Here is a 20,784-nt window from a genome sequence, read left to right on the forward strand (position 1 = left end):
AAACTAGTATTCAATAGATGTTTGTTGAATGTATCAGGTCCTTTCTTGATTTTCATTCTCACCTATTATGAATGTCTAGTTTGGATGCCTGTTACCTTTAGTCTGAATTATTGCAATACCTCCTAACAGATCTTCTAACTCACCAGTTAATACTCCACACTGTTAATCTTCCCAACCGTCAGCTGTTACTCCCCTGCTCAAAGTTCTTTAGCAGGTTTCAATTGCCTAACAATTCAGTGTAAACTCATTCTATTTTTTAGAATAAATGAGGCAATATATTTAAGTTATATAGACTCATGCATGGAACATATAGCATATAGCCAATAGAAAATAGCTATTATTGGTATCACTATTATAATTGTAATTATTATCATTATTATTGCTCTGTCAATAATTCATTTGCCTTGGTTATCTTAGATAAAATCTTATCTATCCTTTAAAGCTACCCTTTTTTATGCCCACTGATTCTTACCACTCAAGTTTGACATTTTCATCCTTCACCCCAAATCATCTCTGCTTGTCTCCTAATTTATGGCCTGTTCTACCTTACCTTACAGGTATATTTGTAATGGTCTTGTCCTCCTTAAGGGCCATTGTAAGATCTTTAAGGGTGGAATCAAGTTATATTCACACTGACATCTTTAGTAGCATCTTTACACTACCCTTGAACTTCCTTGCAAGAGTGAATTAATTATAGCTAAATGTGTGAGACATTGCTATATTTACTCTCCAAAGAAACATGGCTATTTAACACTATTACCCTTTGGGAATCAATTGATGCATTGATAGTTCTCTTTTAGGGATTTAGAGAGGAATTCCTGCCATTCCTCTTCTGGGGAGTAGCGCTATATCGCCATATTCCCACCCTTCCACCCATATTTCTGTTTCTGTACCAACTCTCTGCCTTTTACCCGAGCACAGTTCCTGGATAACATCTTGGACTCCTCTATTTCCCTTGTCCCCAGTTAGCAGTCATTGGCTCTGTCAGTCTTTTAATTGTTTCTACAGGGCCTCACCTTTCCACTGGCACTGGCCTAGTAGAGGCCCTTATCATTTTAGGCCTGAGTTTTTGTGGCATTTTTATACCAAACATCAGTCTCCCTGCAATAACAGAGTTATAACAATGTTTTGCTTTACCTAAAACAAAAGGTAAAAAGCAAAAACAAATAAAAGCCACATTAACAAAAACTCCAATGGATCCCAATTTGCTAGAAAATAAACCCGCTAATCCAAAATGCAATCTCCTCTATAATTTGATGTCATATTTACCTTTCTAGGCAAGGCCCACTTCTTGCTTGTTCCCTCTACACAAATCATTAGATCTGGCCAACAACTGTGACTATGAGTAGAAGCCCCTTAACTGGGCTCCTGCAGGTCCTTCACTTCTCTTACCTCTGACATCCACAGCATTTAAGAGGTGAAACCATAGATCAATGATGAAGTAATAGTGCTATTTATCAAGATATACAAAGCCTTCTAGGTTCTCTTCCTTGATGTTTTTACAGTACTTATTATTGAAACTATTTACTAGTCAGTCATCATATTTAAGGTCATTTGTGATATTTCTGATATCAGCTAATCTACTTGTAGACTGTAGATGGCAAGAAACGTCCTTCATGCTAGCATTTTCTAATTGGTGAGTTATTAACAGGTATTCTCTAAAAATGTGCTCTGGGTTCAACTGAAGTAAAGAGAACTCCCTCTTGGAACATCATAGTGAGCATCAATGTGGTAAATACTCTTAATCTAAGAAGGTAAAACTATAAGAAGCCCTTTAGTAAGGTAACCTATTTGGCTTGTTTAACCAGGCATCAGCAAAGGTTTTTAAACGTACATGAAAGCCCTTCTCCACATCCACTGGGATACCTCAGGAAAACAATTTTAGAAATAAAGCTTTATATTAATTTGTGTTTGTTTCAGTAAGCCATAAATATTCTCCATATATATTTTTCTATCAACTGTTTTGAACTCTTGGCCAAAAATGTCACTACAATATAGTCATAAATAAATACAGACAAAATGAAGCTTCAACTTTGCATTCAACTTGAAAGCATTTGGAAGGTTTATGAAGCTCACAAAGAAACCAAAGAAAGTAAGTTACCAGTAAACTCTAGTCAATTGATCCTTTGCCTGTAAACTGCTATAACTGTATTTGAGTATTTGGTATGAGAACCCGCCAAAGGAATGTGTACAATCCCATTTTAAAATCAACCCATTTATTCCCATCCTCTTCCATTAAAAGTCCTTCTAAAGCATAGATTTTTACCATGGGCATATTTACATGTAATGTTTTATATATTTAGCCTTTTCTTAATCAGATTTGGCATTATCTAGATATGTGTTTCCCCAGGAGAAAGAAAAGCAGCAAGGCAATCTCCACCTAAGAATGTCGAATTAAATCTTTAGGAATTTGCCTTTTCTCCAGATTTTGATATTGGATTCATGTGTTATGCCTGCCTATGGCTGTCTAACCACTAAACTAAGTAGACATTAAATCAGATGGCATACAAAATTACAGGAATTCGATCTTTAGATAAGCCACAAACCTTGATGAACTAACGTCATTCCAGATGAATAAACTCATCATCCCGAGGAACAGAACATTTCATAGGAGCAACCACACACTCTTCTCTTTAAAAGAGCACTAATGGCTGTGATTAATTTGTGATCTATTGAAGGAGCTTACTTCTAACTAAAAAGGTGTACACTAAAGGAAGGGAGAAGGGATAGTGGGGCAATTCTGGCCCCAGAATTATTGTTCCACTCTAAAACTCTGATGACCAGTACTGCATATTATAATACTTACATTTGGTTATGATGTCTCTGTTACAGACTCAAGAAACAATCAATATGTTAAGTTCTTATCAACGATTTAATGAGACATTTGTCTTTTCTCCATTTTGGAAATCCTAAAATACTATTTTGTCATGTCAATGACTGTAGCCAAACACTTAAAAAAAAAAAAAAAACAACTCTACAGATCCAGAAAAGTATGTTAGGCTTTTATAATCCATTTAATGAGTGTCATATTTTATGATACTTATCAAATGGTAAAATGTCAAAATATTCCAATAGTGGTTAAAATATCAATAAGATCTCCATATCTTTGTGAAAATATGAACATTGATTTAAGCTGTGGCTTTGAAAATATCTTTCTGTAAATTTTGTTGAGTCAATTCCTTAATTTCAAATAAAATCCTAATATAGCCTGTCTATAAACTGCAGAATTAAGCACTGGTCAATTTCCAAGATGCATACTCTCAAAAGTATTTGTGTTATGTATGTAGTTCTTGGATGGAAAATAAATCCAAGTTTGCTAATTCAGTGCCCCACAACTAGAAGTGGGGATGCCAGAAGCGACATGAATGGAAACGCTTAAAGAGGAAAGAAAAATATGCACCCTGATTCACACATAATTTCTCTCCTCATATGATCTGGACTACCAATTTATAAATAAACCACAGAACTCAGTCATGACGTGGAGAACACTGAAATTATGAGCCTAAGAAGGTAAGACTGAAAAGACTACAGATTTTAAATTTTAAACTCATATTTCATCTAATATTACATTGTAATATATCTTACACAGTATAATATCTTTTGCAGTTTTGTATTCCTCCTCCCAGTTTCTACTCTACAAGAGCTAGAAGTTCAGAAGTCCTTAAAAATTTGTTGACGAAGCAAATTTAAATGGTTCACTAAATACAGTACTTTAGCTATGTAACTTTAAAAAAAATTGTGATTGCTGTTGTCTCTGGAGAAATTATATAAAAAATTTATCATTTCCTGTACATATCTCTTTGGTAATCAATGCTAGAATATTTCAAAAAGTCACTGAAAGTCTTTGTAAAACATATTTTGCTATATTTTAATCTTGGAATGCACAGTGGAGTTGCAACATGTACACATTCAACTTACTAGTATTAAACTATTGCAAACACAGGAAAATGGGGAGAGAAAGAGTGGGGGGTTGGGGGGAAAGAGACAAAGACAAAGAGAGAGAGACAGAGAATGAATAAGCCTTTACCTAGAAAAGAGCATGAGATGAAAACATGAATCATCTGTTCCCTCAGCAGGAATTAGTGTTCAAATTCCTCTTGTATTATGAGTATCTTGTTCTATTGAGTGCAACTCCTGGGTTTAGAGGTGTGTATTTTTCACACCATGCAGCCTCTGAATGTAAATAACACCACTTCCTTTGATGCTCCACCGAAGCCATGGTAATCCACTCCGATACTGGGTGGTTCAAGGGCTGAGCAAGGAAAAGTTTGATTACACTTGACTTTGAATTAGTTGCTCAGTGTAGAACCTAAGCTTCAATATGATGTAAAGCCACTGGATTCATTCAGGTTTTGAAAAATATTTCATAGCAGTGACAAGATAAATAATTGAGACAAATAATGTATTCTTTACCCACAGTATTTGTGGAGGATAAACCGGCACTTCTCTAATTCTTCCCTGCCCTCAACAATTTGTGCGTGTGGTCCAGGTGATACCAGTGGCTCATGGCTCTCAGGACTCAACTCTCAAATCACCCATACCTAGGATGTAGTTCCAATAGTCTTGTTTTCACAAACTTCCTGCCTCCTGTGGCCATTCGCAGGGAAGGTAAGCGGCTGAATGTGGTAAATGGTCATAACAAGGTAAGAAGATCTTCTTCCTAGGGCCCAGAGGACTACAAGCCTCCTCTCTGCAAATAGGAAATCATCTGGGCTCATGAGCAATCAGTTTCATCCCCAGCTTCCTACTAGGCTATAGCTCTCTGATGTCGGAGCCCTTGATGGAGTCTGCTTCTAATTACATGATATTGAGAGAACTGCTTCAACTTTTTGAGCCTCTATTTTAATATCTCTAAAATTGTGGTTATGGCACCTATATCATTGGAGGTTATTAGGATTGAACAACTAAAAATGTATATAAACCACTTAGTATAATGCCCGGTACATATAGCAGAGATTCATAAAGAAGAAGTGTAGTAAAGTGACTAACAGCACAGACTCTGGAGTGGGGCAGCCTGGACTGAAATCTCAGCTTCACCAGTGTTTGATGAGTGACATATGTGAAGATACTTAGCACCTTGCTTTCCTCATTCGTAAAATGAGTACGACGATAGTAAGTATCTCATAGGGCTATTGAGAGGATTAAATGAGATAATCCATGCATGGCACTTAACTCACTGTCTAGCACATAATAAGCACCTAATAAGAATTAGCTATTACTAAATGGAGTTCTACCTCTATAAAATAGTTGTTCCCATCTATATAAATACCCTCTATGTTTTTTATTGGTGGTGGTTTTTTATATAGATATCCTTATATCAGAAGAGAAAAAAACATTTTTTTCCCCTAATTTATTTGCTGGTCACTCAGGCAGCAGTTTGCTTCTGAGAAGTAGAAATGCAAACATACAGAGCCAGAGAAGAATAACCCAAATAAGTGATAGGAATGCAAACTCATTATGGTGTCTAACAACTAAGCTAGGAATCTCAATCCTAATGGGAAAGAATATTTCCTAAGAATGAAATTTTGGGGAGATAGGTTAAAAGAAAACACATGCAGAAAACCAAGAATCTTCATAATTGTGCTCAGAGTGACACAAATTTTAAAAAATAAAACTTAAGCAGAAATTAAGCTTAAACTACATTTTCCTCAATATTCGAAGTAGGCTATAAAAAGGTATGTTTCTTCAGAATGAGGGAAAAAGAAGATGTAACATTCATGGAAAAGGAAGGACAACACACAGAATAAGACATTTGTGTAAATCCAGAGGGCCTCAGGAGAGGCTGTTCAATGTTCAATTTGGGGTGCATACATTTGTTGGGCTGGGTAGAGAGTCATGTTACAATAGCAGGGCAATGAGTTCAACATGTAAACCAACTTAGTTTAATTTATTCCACAAGCATTTACAGGGAATCTTCTATGTCCTGCCACATCATCCAGCACTGAGTGTACATTGATCATTAAGGCACGGTCTTGTCCCTGCCCTTAAGGACCTCTAAAACTCAATGGAAAAGTCTACTGGGTTGTCCATTGGTTACATATTGCACCCTATAGTCTCCTGATAGTCAGGAGAGAATGCAACCTTCGGTGGATCCTGGTGAATCTTTACCACTGCTGGGAAGCCCATGGCTGGTACAGGTGCTGGCAACGGCAGCTGGGCCACAGCACACTTATACGCAGCAGGTGAGGCACAGTCCTATTTTTATTATACACGCTTACCTTGACACCGCCATCAAAAGGGGTCTAACCTGAATATTTAAAGATTCCCTGAGGCAATACCTCAACATTTAGAGGATAAGAATGGGCCTAAAAAAGAAGACTAACTTCTTTCCTGATTAAACACCATTTACTGGTCACAGATTAAAGACAAATGACTCATTCATTTATCCTTTCTACATTCCATATACCATGTTGATGGTAAAGATGAAAGATAAATACACTGAATACTCATATGTGTTGGTTTTAAAATATGTTCACAAATTTTAAAATTTCTTCGCCCTTCTGCAAAAAGTGGTCTAATTCTCCTTAGCTTGAATATAAGCTGGCTTAGTGACTTGCTTCTAATGCATAGAATGTGGAGAAAGTGATGCTAGCTATGTGAGTTTTGAGGCTTGGCTATAAAAAAGAATATTTTCTCTTTCTCTCTCTCTCTCTCTCTCAAATATTTTCTCTTCTCTCTCTCTCTGTCTCCCTCTCATTGATGTTCTTTGGACATCATGCAGCCTGTGGAGAGGCCTATTCAGGGAATAATTAAGACCTGCCAGCTATGTGAGTGAGCAGCTTCGGAAAACAAATCCTCTAGCCTCAGTCGAATCTTTAGATGACAGATGACTGTAGTTGCCATCTTAAATACTGCAACCTGATGAGACCTTGAACCACAACTGCCCAACTAGCTAAGCCACTCCTGAATTCCTGAACCATAGAAACACTGAGGATGACAAAGGTTTATTGTTGTTTTCAGCCACTGGGTTTTGGGGTAATTTGTTATGCAGCAATAGATACCAAGCACACCAGTCACACCTCTTTGGTGGGTATGGAGAATTCAGTTGCCTAATCTCTGATCATCAGGGAATTCCTGCCTGTGAAGGAGAACGCCCCTAGCCTGCACTTGGTCCTACCTGTCCATACCCTGCTGCAGCTCAGTGGCAGAGGTTTGACACTCCCATCGAACAAATACTTGCTTCTGCTTCTGCTCACACACTATTGCTCATTAGACTCTTTAGTATACCCCAAAAGCCACAAAGTTGAAAAGCATTAGTTAATAGGATTTGATAAGGCCAAATTATGGAAAGCTTTCTAAACTTTTTGGAATTAAGGCTACATGGGATTGAAAACAGAAAAACTCAGTGATTACAAGTTTCAGAGCGGTGACATTATGACAACAAGACTTCAGAAAGATCTGTTTCCTGTTTCCAGAGCCATTACATAGTATATCATGAATTCTCAACTGATTTGAGGGAATGTACCAAATTTGAGTTAGGCTGGTTTGCAACTTCAGATTGATTTTTGTTGCTGTTTGTTTATAAGATGGCTAAGATGTGGATCTTGAACATAGAACTTTAGCCTTACTAAACTGTTTTCCAGGAGTTCCCCAAATCCAACTCAAATCTAGGGGGAAAGCAGCACAACCATATCAGTGCCAGATGCCCACGTGGAAAATAATATTAGCAATCCCTGTTTCTCTCCCCTCTCCTCCCCTCCATATAGTAGGACCTTGCTCCTTGCCCCTTGTCATGCAAGCAGGACCTCTCCTTTCAGTTTCAACCATTTACTGTGAAGTGACCATTGGCCACCATTTCCCCCAGGCTCCCAGAGAGATTGCCAGGATTGCATAACTATCAGCCAAAGCTATGCCAAGTGCTCATTATGCAACATTTCATTTAAAAACTCACTAACAGGCTGTAAGGTCATTATTACCCTTGTATTACAGATAACAAAACTGAACTCCATAAGATTGAGTAAATAAGTTGCTCAAAACCACTTTGTTTTTATCAAAATAGAGTCATGCTATACATACTGTATGATTTCTACAACTTCCTTTTTTTAAATGTGACATTATCATCACAGGCATGCTATAAGTTAGAAGGTCTATTATCTAATTTGAAGCTATTTTTCTAATTTCTTGAAGGGTACATACATCCACATGTACACAGACATGCACACACATAATTTTCCATGGACTCTTGGGCTTTGGAATAACTCTGGGATATGTCCCCAACCCCCCAAACCACTCTCTCCAATTCCATGGCTCTTGACTCACAGGTTGAAAATGAACAAACTAAACATGCTACAGGATAAGGTTTAGAAGCTAGAGGGAATAAAAAATTAATAATATAAACCATTGTCTCTGCTGCTAAGGCCTATGCAATCTACTTAGAAAGACAAGACTTGAAAGCAACTTCAAAGAACAGCAAATAGTACAAGACTGTAAGTCATTAAGTACTAAATTATGTGGTTCAAATGATAAGTGCTGCAAGATTCAGACAAGGAAGGAAATGTGTAAAGGCTGGCATAGCAGGGGAAGCTTCATGGAAGAGGTGAGACCTAAGCAAAAGTGGAAAGGAATAGTTTTGGGGAGTTTAGGCTAAGTGTATTTTCAATGTTTGTTTAACTGTTGTGATAAAATCCATCATACTATTATTCATTAGGTGTATAAAATCATCTTCATATGTTTTAAAAATATAGATTGTAGTAGTTTAGGTATATGTATATTCACAAGTGTTTTAAACAAAGAGATTAATTATCCTAGTGGATTGCAATATACCAGACAGTTTTATACTCTAGGCTAGGTGAATCTGTCAGCATAAATTAAAGCAGTATTAAAAAATTGTTCTGGTAAAATATAAAAGCATTAAGAGTAATTCTTTTTTTAACGTAAAAATTACTAACACACTAAAGGTTCATATCCAGGCAGACTGTTTTGTAGGCAAACTAGAAACATATTCTTTCAGATAATGGGTCTTCCTACCTTGTTTAATAACCAAAGACATCATATCTATGTTATGCTCAACTAATTTGCAATACTGATAATAATAATAAGCACAAGACACCTTTAAATCATAAGCGTAATGCCTAAATACATACTATCCAGTGCAGTTTTCTGTGTTGTAGTCACTTCAAAGTAGAACCAAGGATTTTAACTTTTTTTGTAAGTTATTTGGTTAAGATTGGAAATATAGGCAAAAGATATCTATTAATTTTTCTTTTAAAGCAAGTGTATTTAAATATTTTATATCTAACATTAATCAATCTTGTTAATTTCATTCATTTATTCATTAATTCTGGGGAAAAAAATCAAACATAATCCTTGCCAAATTCTCATCTTTAAAAACCCTACTGACAACAGCATAGCAAGTGTATTGGGGCGAGGGGGAAAGGATACTGGGTGACCAATTAGCAAGCCCCTGAAGTAGTTAGAAGTAAGAGAGGGTGGTAAGACGGTAAAAAGTAATTATAATGCAGTCATTTATTAAGTGCCTACTCTATATCAAATGTTTACTATGCATCATTTCATTTAACAACTCACGAATGGACTATGAGATAATTATTACCCTTGTTTTACAGATGACAAAACTGAACTCAGTAAGATTAAGTAAGTAGCCCAAAGTAACAAAATTGGTAAAGATGGGACTCAAACCCTGATTAATCTGATTGTATATTCTGCCATGTTCTTTTCCCAAGGTTACAGTATTTCAGACATAATGACTTGAAATACTGATCTGTTAAGATGCCAAAGATGTCATTTGCCTGATAATTGGGAGTTGGCATTTAGGGTCACTCTGAGCCAACCACTGACTGACAGGGACCCTCAGGGCCTCTAACCTCTGTTTAATAATAAATATTAGATTAATAAAGGAAGAACCACTAGGGGATATATTCAAGACCAAAATAGACCCCGGGGACATCAGGGAATCTGTGCTGTGTATTAGTAATTAAACAGAGGGCAGTGAAGCAACATGATTTTGCTAAGCCTCAATCATAAACAAAGTGAGAACAAATTTGTACCAATGCTTGATTTGTGGCATCATACCATTTTTTCGATTACTCTGTCATTGATTAAATGTATTTTAATTGTAGTCTCTTAGAAACAGACATATACAAAAAGAAATAAATTCAGTACTCAAGACAGGGAAGAGAGGTACTTCTTGGAAGTAAAATTCTATTCTACCAAAGTTCTCAAAAGTGACTCTAGAAAACATATCATCTCTCTTCATATTGCATTCTTTACTTAGATTTCCATAAAAACATAAAGGTAAAAATAAAAGAAGGCAAAATAATTTATTTTTCTGTCCTCAACTATGAATCTATGTCATAATACAAATGCTAATAAAAACAATGAAATTCAATTTTTAACATTATGTCATTAAACCATAATTATGTCTTATAGCCCAGGAAAGGTCATTTGGGGTTATTAGCAGTGGTTTCCTACTAAATCTAGCACGTCTGTCTTTGCTATCTGCTTCCTTACCTGATTATTTACACTGTTTTAAACTTCCTTGTGCTTTCATCATCAAAAACCACTTGTGGGCTACATCCTGGGTGCAAGGCACTGACCTCATGTTATATTCCTTGTCTAAGCCACATTCCTAGTGAAGTTTCCTGACAAAAGTTTTGTCTACGTAATGGTCAACATAGGTTTTGACAGGAATAAATTGGTTTATAAAAGTAGGTCTTAATGTAGGAATCAGTTCCTCTGTTTCAGTACATCTTTTGAAACTGCTTAGTGAAAGTTCTTAAAGATTTTGGTGAAGACACATATAGATGCATTTCATCAGAAAGCATCTAAAATTTCACTTCTTAAAATTGTTCATAGAAGTAAACCATTATTGAACCATTTGACAAACATTTCCAAACTAACTATACTTAAGTAAGCATTCTTTCTAGCGAGAATTAACATAAAAATGCATTAAGAAAATGAAGTGAAGTTGTAAAATTGATTAATTTCGGTGACAAAAGGAGATACAATATAACCAAATGTTGCAATTCTACCGGATGGTCAAGCCATCTATAGCATATGAGAAGTGTGTAATTAGTCTATGTTTTTCATCACCAGGAAAAAAAATATGTGGTTTTAGATATCATGTTTAAAGCGCCTAGAGAACCCAAAGATGTCATGCTAAATACAAGAGATCTAAAGATCTGCTGTTACACATCCATTACATTTAGTAAGCTGTGCCACTGGCTTTTTTGAAGTGCCATATACACGATCTTGCAAGGCAAAACACTTTATGTACCATACGAAATTTGAGGCATAATGTTCAATGTTCACAAGATAAGTTAACAAAACTGTATGCTGGTGACTTTTTTATTTCCCTGTTTTATGTCCTTCAAGTACTTTAAGGAAAGATAAACACGTAGGTAGGAGAATAAAATGTGTCTTTTCCTTCTACCTTTTTCACTCTTTCCTAAATTAAATTATAACCGCTGATTTGCACCCAAGGAAGGAATCATGTTAAAATAGCTGGGTTTTTTTTTTTTTTAATGTTTAGATAACAGCTTTCAAAACACAGCTAAGTAAAACGTGTTTTGAGATGGAAAACATTTGGTCTTCTTTGCAGCTTTCAACAGCTTAAGTGAAGGGATTTTTAATGTTCCCAAACAGCTGGGCTATACTATGTGTATCATGAATTCCACTCTCATTGAAGGATCCCATCTCTCTGACTGCAGGGTGAAGTTCCTTTTTTAATTCCTGTTCTTTCTCCTGTTCATCTTAATAGCTTCCCATTATTATCACAGCTTTCTTATAGGTAATGCTTACAGCAGTGATTGCCGAAAAAACTTATTCTTGAATGAAACATAAATTTTCTTCAAAAACTGCTAATGGTTTTCTATTCATTGTATGGTGGCTATGGAAAACAACAGGTTAATGTGCCCTGGAACAATAATAATGACAGTTAGCCGGGAAGGTGGAGAGTGCACTGCTTGTTTTCTGGACCTCTCCTAGCCTTCTCAAAGGCGCTACTGAACATTCCAGTTCACATTATCTGAATTGTCTAAATTTTTATAACTTTCTCAACATCACTCCAAACAAATGCTCAAAAGGAATTTTTCAGAACAGATAAATATTTCATAATTATTTTCAAATCCCTTCCCAGGTAAAGATTTGAATGTAAATGTACCTATGTATCAGTACTTAGCTATGTGACTACAATAAGGTAATGAAGAGGATATTCATTATATCACATTATATCAAATCAACGTAAAAACAAAAGTAATCAATATAAAAAATAGCCAAAATCGTGTTATTTTACGCAAATGTAGTGAGTTAAAGTGCATTTTACTTTTAACAATAGGTTTACTGTTTTACATCCAAAAGAATAAAAATAATAGTTCAAAAGCTTGTATACACTAAATACACAAATTGCACAAATAAACTATGTTCATAAATGTATGTAAATTATGTAAATTGCTTGGCAAGAAATAGCAAAAATGTTATTGTCTCTTTTTATAATCCATTATTTGTTGTGTGTTTCATATTTTACTTTTTTCTTCATCTATTTGTTTCTAATTTACAGGCTCTGTTGAATGCAAATTCCCAGCTGCACAATTATTGCCTGTGCCTTTTCCTCCTTACCTAACTCCACCAGTTCTACTGCAAGCCATGGGGCCTTCTGACCTTCTCTGAGTGACCAGCCATTGCCAAGTGCTAAGGATGAGCAGTGAGTAGAGAAACAGAGCTTTATGATGTGTGTGATTGTGTGGTGGGCCAGGGAGCTCAACGTCCCACACGATAGGAGAAAAGATGCTGTGTGTTCATTATCTACTGTGCAGTTATAAATAATAAACTCCTCTTAATATGTAGATGATCCAGATGATTAACAGTAATTTAAATTGCTTTCACAAATTTCTATAATTGCTTTTCACCATAGTTAATCGCTACCCTCCCACTCCTCCAAAAAAAATTAACTTATGCTTGGATAATTGAAAATTCACATTATACATATGTGATCTATTCCTCTAGGAATAGACATGTAACCTTAATGTAGAAAAATTGATTCTATATGCTTTACATACACACACACATACATATATGGCTTCAAAATTGTTTTCAATAAAACATACTAGAATGTACACATTTAAATGGCTTTTGAGTACTTGTTGTTCCAGGCTCCCTACATCAATTAACTGTTAGTTCCCACCCAGTTACTCACTCAGATTCTCTAAAAGAATACATCTTCAAAATACTCTTTAAAATCTATGAGAAATGAGGGAGAATAGCAGCTTCTCACATGAAAACACGGTTGAGGGAAAAAGGCTTTAAAACCCATTGCAATTCTACTGTTAAATAATTTGATAATTTTTCAGAAGAAATTTTTAAACCACTTTTATTAGATTTTTCATAATTAGCTTTCTTAGAAATGCTTTAGATTCTAGAAATAATGCTAATAATTTTTTACCTTACAGTATTATCTGTTTTTTTTTCCATGTTGTTTTAAATTAAACTACTTGGTTCTTTATTAAATTATAGTATTATTTTAGCTTCATTTGGCTGAGATATATTAGGTTAAAGAATTGTAGCTGTGGAATTGATAAATGTTGCCAGTTTCTAGATTAAAATCCTGTTAGGTCAGATTTGTTAGTATCAACTGCATTATGATTGGTTATGGACAAACCAAAGAGGTTCTAAAATTAATTTCCTATACTGACTTAAAAGTTCTATGCTGACTCTACATCTAATCTTTTTTGTCCATATCAAAACTGTCTTGGAGACAACATTTGTTCACTTTGTTAGGCTCTTGGTGCTTGATTGAACTTTATACTCAGAAGGGGCTATCAATAACTAAATAGTACATGCATTTTCATCAAGTCAACTCTTCTGACTCGAACCAGACAATTGGCAATCTCACAAAAAAGTTGAAATGCTAGCAAAAAATGCAAATTTCCATACAAAGGTAAATTCTTTAACATATTTAAAAATTCAAAGGAAACAATAAAAGGAAAAATTTATAATTTAGAATAGATTTTATGGATAAAATTATGGATAAAATATATTATAGATAAAATTCATAGATACAAATAGAATATATTATAGATGAAATCTCTTCATATAATAGATTATTATAGATACAATTTATATATATTATTTACAGAAAAGTAACCGTGCAGATAAGAATAAGAAAATTATATTTGCTGAGATTTGAGTTTTTACTTTTTAAAAAGTTATAGGTTAATATTTCCCCTTCATCTAGCACTAGTTCACTCTATAAGCATAGATTGAATTAAATTTAACAATGTGCCTTGTCTGAGGAAGATGGCTTTCAAGAAGAATTTGTTTTCTGTTTTATCATTTAATGTAGGGAAAAAAATCACACGTGATCTTTAGTAGAAATACAATACTTAATATTCTATCCTGGCTCACTGGTCAAATCTTTCCCTGAGTCAGACATACTAAGTAAAAGAAAGACTTGAAACTATGATAAGAAAATGAGTGTCTGGAGTTACCAAAGTAAATTAAATTAACCTCATTAATTTGGACTAAAATAATCAATATTCTATAAAACTATTTATAAATGGAAATGGTGACAATTTTACTTCCAAACATGTTCTCCTATGTTTTTTGCAAACATTCCAGAACCCAGGTGGCATACTTTTTCTCATATTACAGAATGTTTGCTCTGACCTCAGAGCGTTAATACAAATAAAAATATTGACATTTTTTCACACTTATTCAATACTCACAGAAAAGAAACCTAAGTATCATTAAAAACTCAGTATATCTTGTACTTTAAAAAAAAAAACTCTTCAAAATATAATTCCAAAACGTAAAATAATGTGCACCAGATAGTGAGAGCAAGGAGCCTTTAGTTTCCCTGAACTATTTCAACTTCCTGCTTAACCATCTTATCAGAAGTTTATCTTAATAAACAGAGAGGGGCAGCATGATACTCTGTTTTGCTCAATTCTATATGAGGGCAGTTCTACTTTTTTTTTTCATGGGAAAGAAGCAAATGTCAGCCAGCTAAAATACAAAGGCCAAGATGATATCTTACGACTGGCCCGATGAAGTAATATTTTAAGAAAATTATATTTAGCCATCTATATAGTTCATACTGGAAATGAAATCCCCAGCCTATCACAAAAGCTATTTCATATACATGCCTAACACTGCAAACCATCTTTTGATCAATATATTTTTACCTCTGTTGATTTAGATGTCTATTTCAACCATTAAAATTATGTTTCAAGTCAGACCTTAAAAGTCAACACTAAGCCTCTCCACTCTCTCAAAAGTAACCCTCAGATTATATTGTTTTCCAGTGTACTTAATTGTAGCAAGTTAGATGAAGGCACAATTCATATGTATACACACTTTTTGTGTGTGTGTGCTGAAAATGTGTACTTGGCTGTTATTATTATTATTATTATTATTTTCATTCAGCACAAAGTGGCCAGAGCTATGGTTCTTTTTCTAGTCTATATTGAGAGTCATTTTCTCTAATTCTGGGCAACATTCCACAAAGCTTCACAGGTAATTTCCAAGGTAATTTGCTTAGGATTGGGAGAGCTAAGATTCCCCTCAAATAAAAATAGCAGTGGGGATCTTTTCCTCCTCATATTATTGAAGAAGGATACACTACTGAACTCAGCAGCTGAATAGGAAAATCAAACTAATATATTAACCCATTTTTAAATAAACTTACGGGGGCTTTTGAAGTTCTACCCATTCTGTCCTTTTTCATCAAGGAATGGCTAACACTGTAGACTCTTTGATTCTCAATTTCAAATTCTATATTCTAAATCTAATAGGCAGTGTTTCATGTATAAATTACAGAACAGTCTTCCGTATGCATATGCTAAAACTCCAAAATGGATATTCTGCTTTCAATGTTGTTAAATTAATAGAAAGATTTCAAAATGTATGCCTTAAATTTCTTTTTGTTTTTGTTACTGAATGCTTATAAATTCCTTGCCTTATTTTAAGAAGATTTATCTTCTCTAAGTATACACATGGATAACTTAATTTTATACATGCCAATTTTCTACCTGAAAGTATCTTTTTTTTTTTTTTTTTAGCAAGGAAGAAATAATAGTGAAGATTTTGAGGAAAGAGATGTCATAAGAAAAATGCTATTATCTTTTTCTATTAAAAATGTTCACTGAGTGTATAAGAATGAATTCAATTGCTTTGGTTCTCGTGAAAAAAACCAAAAACAATTCAAGATAGACTGTCAGATTTTCATCTATTCTGAATCCTCTATTAGGCTTTATTCTTTCTGAACACAGAACCCTTGTCATTCTTATATCTCTTTTAATGCCCAGTCCAGTGGTTTGTATATAGTACGTATCCAATACACTTTTGATGAAATACAAGTTTGAAATATTATTTTATGACAAAATTATAAAGCTCTTTAATATTTTTTTTTTTTTTTAGAAATGTACCATTTTATTACAAAGAGTCTCACAAAAATGAAAATAGTATCTCAAAAAGGAAACTAGACTACCAACCTCCACCTGCAGAACTGGGGGAAGACAGAGGGCAGGCAGTGAGTTGCTTGGCTCACCTGAGGCCAGTGGGAAGGTATGAGAACAGAACCAATCTAAACGTGGCTGATGTTACCTTAGGAGCTAGAACAGAACAGGGGATCCTTGAAGACCCAGCCACCCCTTCTAGAATGCTCAATGAGGGGACGTTTCCAAAACTACTAAGCAAGCACTTGGCATTTCAGGATTTTGTCTTACAGCTGAATAAAAGTATCCCTTCTGCCCAGACCTGGTACTCTTTATGGTTTGAAATTAAGACTGGAGAGGGATGGGTAGCAAGGCAGCTCCTAGAAGACTTCACCCAGCACAGCTGCCCTGGGCTCAGGGCCCTTGTTTCTTTGTTTCTGTCTAGCCCTGGGCATATTTATATTTAATAAGTTTTTATATAAATACAAAGAGAATTAGAAAATATAAAATCTGAGGGGTAGAGGAGAAAGGTGGGGTATGTGGTGAGAAGCCAGAGCTGGAAAGATCTGCTCAGGCCAACTTGACCTCCTCCTTGACCCCTTTGGCTTCTGGCTTCTCCTCCTTGGTTTTCTCCTCTTCTGTGACTTCTTTCTTCTCTTCTGACTCTTTCTCTTTTTCATCCTCTGTTTTGACTCTCTTGGCTTTTTTGAAGTTGGCAGAGTTCTTGAGGCCGCCCTCTCCTTCCTCATCAGAGTCAGAGAACTCTTCCTCACAGGCAATTCGTTTGTCCGAGGAACAGATTGAGAAGCGCTTGTCAGGGTCTTCTTCATCCTCATCGCCACTTTCCTCTGGGATGGCATCCTCGGGAATCACCTGCATTTGGACCCCAGGAGCATGGGGCAGCATCCTCAGGTTCTCAAACAGTTGCTGTTTGATTTTCTCCAAGTACTCATTAGTGTTCTGGTTAGTCATATTGGAAGGACTGATGTGAAGCTTGAAATCTGGACCAAAGTATTCGAAGTAGTCATTGTATGGAAGCTCATTAGGGATCTCCGTGTCCAGGGCCACAGCTGTTTCATACGTCCAGCACCGGGCAACATTACGAATGGTGTAACCACCTCCTCCCAGCATCAGCATAGGCAGGTTGAAGCTCTTGACAAATTCCACACACTTGGCGTGCCCTTTGATGGTCAGATTGAAGCAACCTAACCGATCCCCAGACAGGGAGTCTGAGCCACACTGCAAGACCACCGCACTAGGCTGGAACATCTCCATTACTTTGGACATGACCAGTTTGAAAATGGCCTCATAGGACTCGTCATCAATCCCATCTCGGAGCGGGTAGTTAACAGCATAATACTTGCCTTTGCCAGCCCCAATATCCCGTAGGTCCCCAGTTCCTGGGAAGTACTCTCCATATTTATGAAAGGACACAGTCATGACCCGGTCTGTGGTATAGAAGGCCTCTTCCACGCCATCGCCATGGTGAATATCAATGTCAATATACAGCACCCTCTGGTGATACTTTAGCAGTTCCAGGATGGCCAAGACGATATCATTGACGTAACAGAAGCCAGATGCCTCGGACTTCTTTGCATGGTGCAGGCCCCCAGCCCAATTCACAGCGATGTCCGTCTGCTGCTTGTTAAGTTTCACAGCACTTGCCACAGAGCCACCAGTAGACAATTGACAGAACTCAAACAGGCCATCAAATACTGGACAGTCCTCACCAACGTTGAATCTCTGCATCTGCTTGCTGTATTCGGACATGTTATCTGGACGGATGGAGCGCAAGAATTTAATGCAGTCATCACTGTGGTACTTGGTCATCTCCTCAGCATTGGCTTTGTGAGGGCGATAGATTTCCATTTTTCGGTAGAGACCATAGTTAAGCAGCAAATTGTGAGTCATGCGGATTCGGTGAGGCTTCATTGGGTGGCCTTGTCCATAATAGTAATTCCCAACATCCCCGTCGTAGTAGTAACAGACTTTCCTCCTGGTGCCCTGCGTCTGTGCCATCTTGCTCGCCTCCCGTCCCTCCCGTCAGTCGGTCCGTCCGCCCGCCCGCCCGCGGCTCCGCTCAGCAAGCTCTTTAATATTTATATCATAGCCATTGTAATCCTTTAAAAAGAGTAGTATAAAAACAATCTTAAAAAGGTATTTAGAAATTGATCCAAAAATGAAAATAATTCTAAATGAAATAAATTATTACTGGAATAAATCATTTGATAATCATTTGTCAAGCACTTACTCCATGTTACTCTAAGGCAGAGGAAGGAGATGAAAATGCATAGTAACAGGGATAAGAAGCTACTCCTCAACTATTGTAAAATGGAAAAGACCATTAAGAGAAAAAAGGAAACTGGCCTGGAAGAAGTACTCAAGTAAACTATTAAAATATAGATGAAGAGATGGGGCAGGGGAGAACTTTTGGCCTTAGTTTTCACAAGGGAAGATAGAGAACTGATTCTAGCAAAATAGAAAGTTCCCAAGACAGGAAACATAAATACTAAAGAAATGCCAGGTCATTCCAGAACGAGCAATAGGAAATTAAACCAACATTCAATGGGTTCCATCCAAAGTGGGGCACAAGACAGAGGAAACTCATGTGATATCTATACGAAACAGGCAATACTGACAGAGAAAGAATTGAGGAATGAAAAACAAGAGGAATTCTCCTTTTGTTATGAACACTATAAATTTTTACCGAGTGACATATGCAAAAATTACAAAAAAAAAAAGTCTGCCCATAATGTTTGACCTCACAGAGAAATATAATTCAAGAACTGGGATGGTAGATACCTTATATCAAGTAATGTAATCATGCCACCTCCAATAACATGGATTTAGTTATTTGTCTAGTCTTATATAGATTATTACCTATTTTATTCAGGATAAAGTCTCCCAATGTTATACAAAATCCTGACAAATGTTGATTTCTTTTCTTATGTTCAATTGTATTATGGGTTTTCACTTTATTTGCTTCTGCAGGTACCCTTGCAGATATAATTAAAGGCCTAGCCATCTAGAAATTATCCCCCAAATAAACTTAATCCCAGAAGAAACAAATTGTACTGCAAATTTTTTTCTATAGACATGAAAAATGGAACAGAAGAGATTATATAAAAATGGTAGTTGATATTTGGATTATTGTAACTTTATGAAATTCAAGATTTTGAATGACAATGACTAGAAGGAAAATAATAAACCTGAGGAATGTATGTGAAGATTTTGTATCCATAGGCTAAAGGAATATATACTATTCATCATGTCTGGATTCCTAACATGGTATCATAAAGGCTCAGTGGGTCAGGAGGCTGGGGACATAACACTATTGTCCAGGCTCTACATCTCACCAGTGAGGAGCCTTGACAAGACATTAGCCTCAATGTGCATTGGCTTCTACAATTGGAAGAAAGGGGAAAAATCTAAGGTCTCAATGTTTGTCATATTGGATTCATGTGACAATCAAGAGACGTTGGATATGAGGACACTTTATAAACTCCATGTACTATGTGATTATCAATTAAAGGATTTCTATTATACTTACTATATTTACATGAAAATGTTGTTGTTCTATAGTTTACCCTAAGGAAAGGACTTTCTTTCTCTTTCATTTTGGCCCTATTCATTCAATATCTATTTCCATCTTCAATAAATGTAGTAAAAAATAAGCATAGGAAGAAACATAAAATGCTTGTGAAAGTTACAACATTTGATGCTAAACAACCACTTACTTCTTCTTGAAATGGTCTCTTTGGCATTCATGACCCCACTCTCCTGGTTTACCTCCTATTCCTCTGGATTTTTTATTCAGGACGCTCCCCTGAGATGATTTTCTCCACTTGCTGAAGAACTGCTAGGTTTCTCCCAAGGTTTTGTCCTCTGTATGGTCACCCCTTTAACATGCCCACAAGGTTCTCTTCCACCCACTTGCAAATCTTTAATCCTCCCTCATTCCCAATGCTGGTAACTCCCTGACAATACCCCTAACCACAAGCTCCCTTTTGAATTCCAAACTGGTTTATCCAGTTGTCTCAAAGCCATTTGAATTCAGTCTGTACAACTCTGAAAACATTTTGTGTTCACTATTTTTCTCTGGCTTCACTATCTTAGCTTCTATGCCTATCTCAGGTCCCAAATCCAGCCAATCCCCAAGCCTTGCCAATTGCATTTCCTGAATAGTTCTCATGTCAGTTGCTCCTTAGTTTTGCTTGTCTTCTCTCACTTTAATTGTCACACCAACTCCTTACATCCAGACTTACTCACGTGAGACCCATTTTGCCAAGTGTAGCCAGAGTGATTTACCTTGAGTAAAAATAAAATAAAACCATATTAATTCTCTGCTTAAAGTCACTGAATAACCATCTACGTTGGAAAGCTGAAGGCCAAGGAA

General features: G+C 36.0%; 2 protein-coding genes across 2 annotated transcripts in view; both read right to left on the bottom strand.

Annotated features, from left to right (window-relative positions):
* Positions 1-20,784, bottom strand: part of LOC123630241 (histone-lysine N-methyltransferase MECOM-like) — a 472,388-nt gene that overhangs the window by 4,875 nt on the left and 446,729 nt on the right. The window lies entirely within an intron of this gene.
* LOC123630240 (histone deacetylase 1-like) lies at positions 16,355-18,467 on the bottom strand. Its single transcript, XM_045539617.1, has one exon. It carries the CDS (start codon positions 18,405-18,407, stop codon positions 16,959-16,961), a length of 1,449 nt encoding a protein of 482 aa, XP_045395573.1. The 5' UTR covers positions 18,408-18,467; the 3' UTR covers positions 16,355-16,958.

This window comes from Lemur catta, chromosome 1 (genome assembly GCF_020740605.2).
Source record: "Lemur catta isolate mLemCat1 chromosome 1, mLemCat1.pri, whole genome shotgun sequence".
Classification (NCBI taxonomy): domain Eukaryota; kingdom Metazoa; phylum Chordata; class Mammalia; order Primates; family Lemuridae; genus Lemur; species Lemur catta.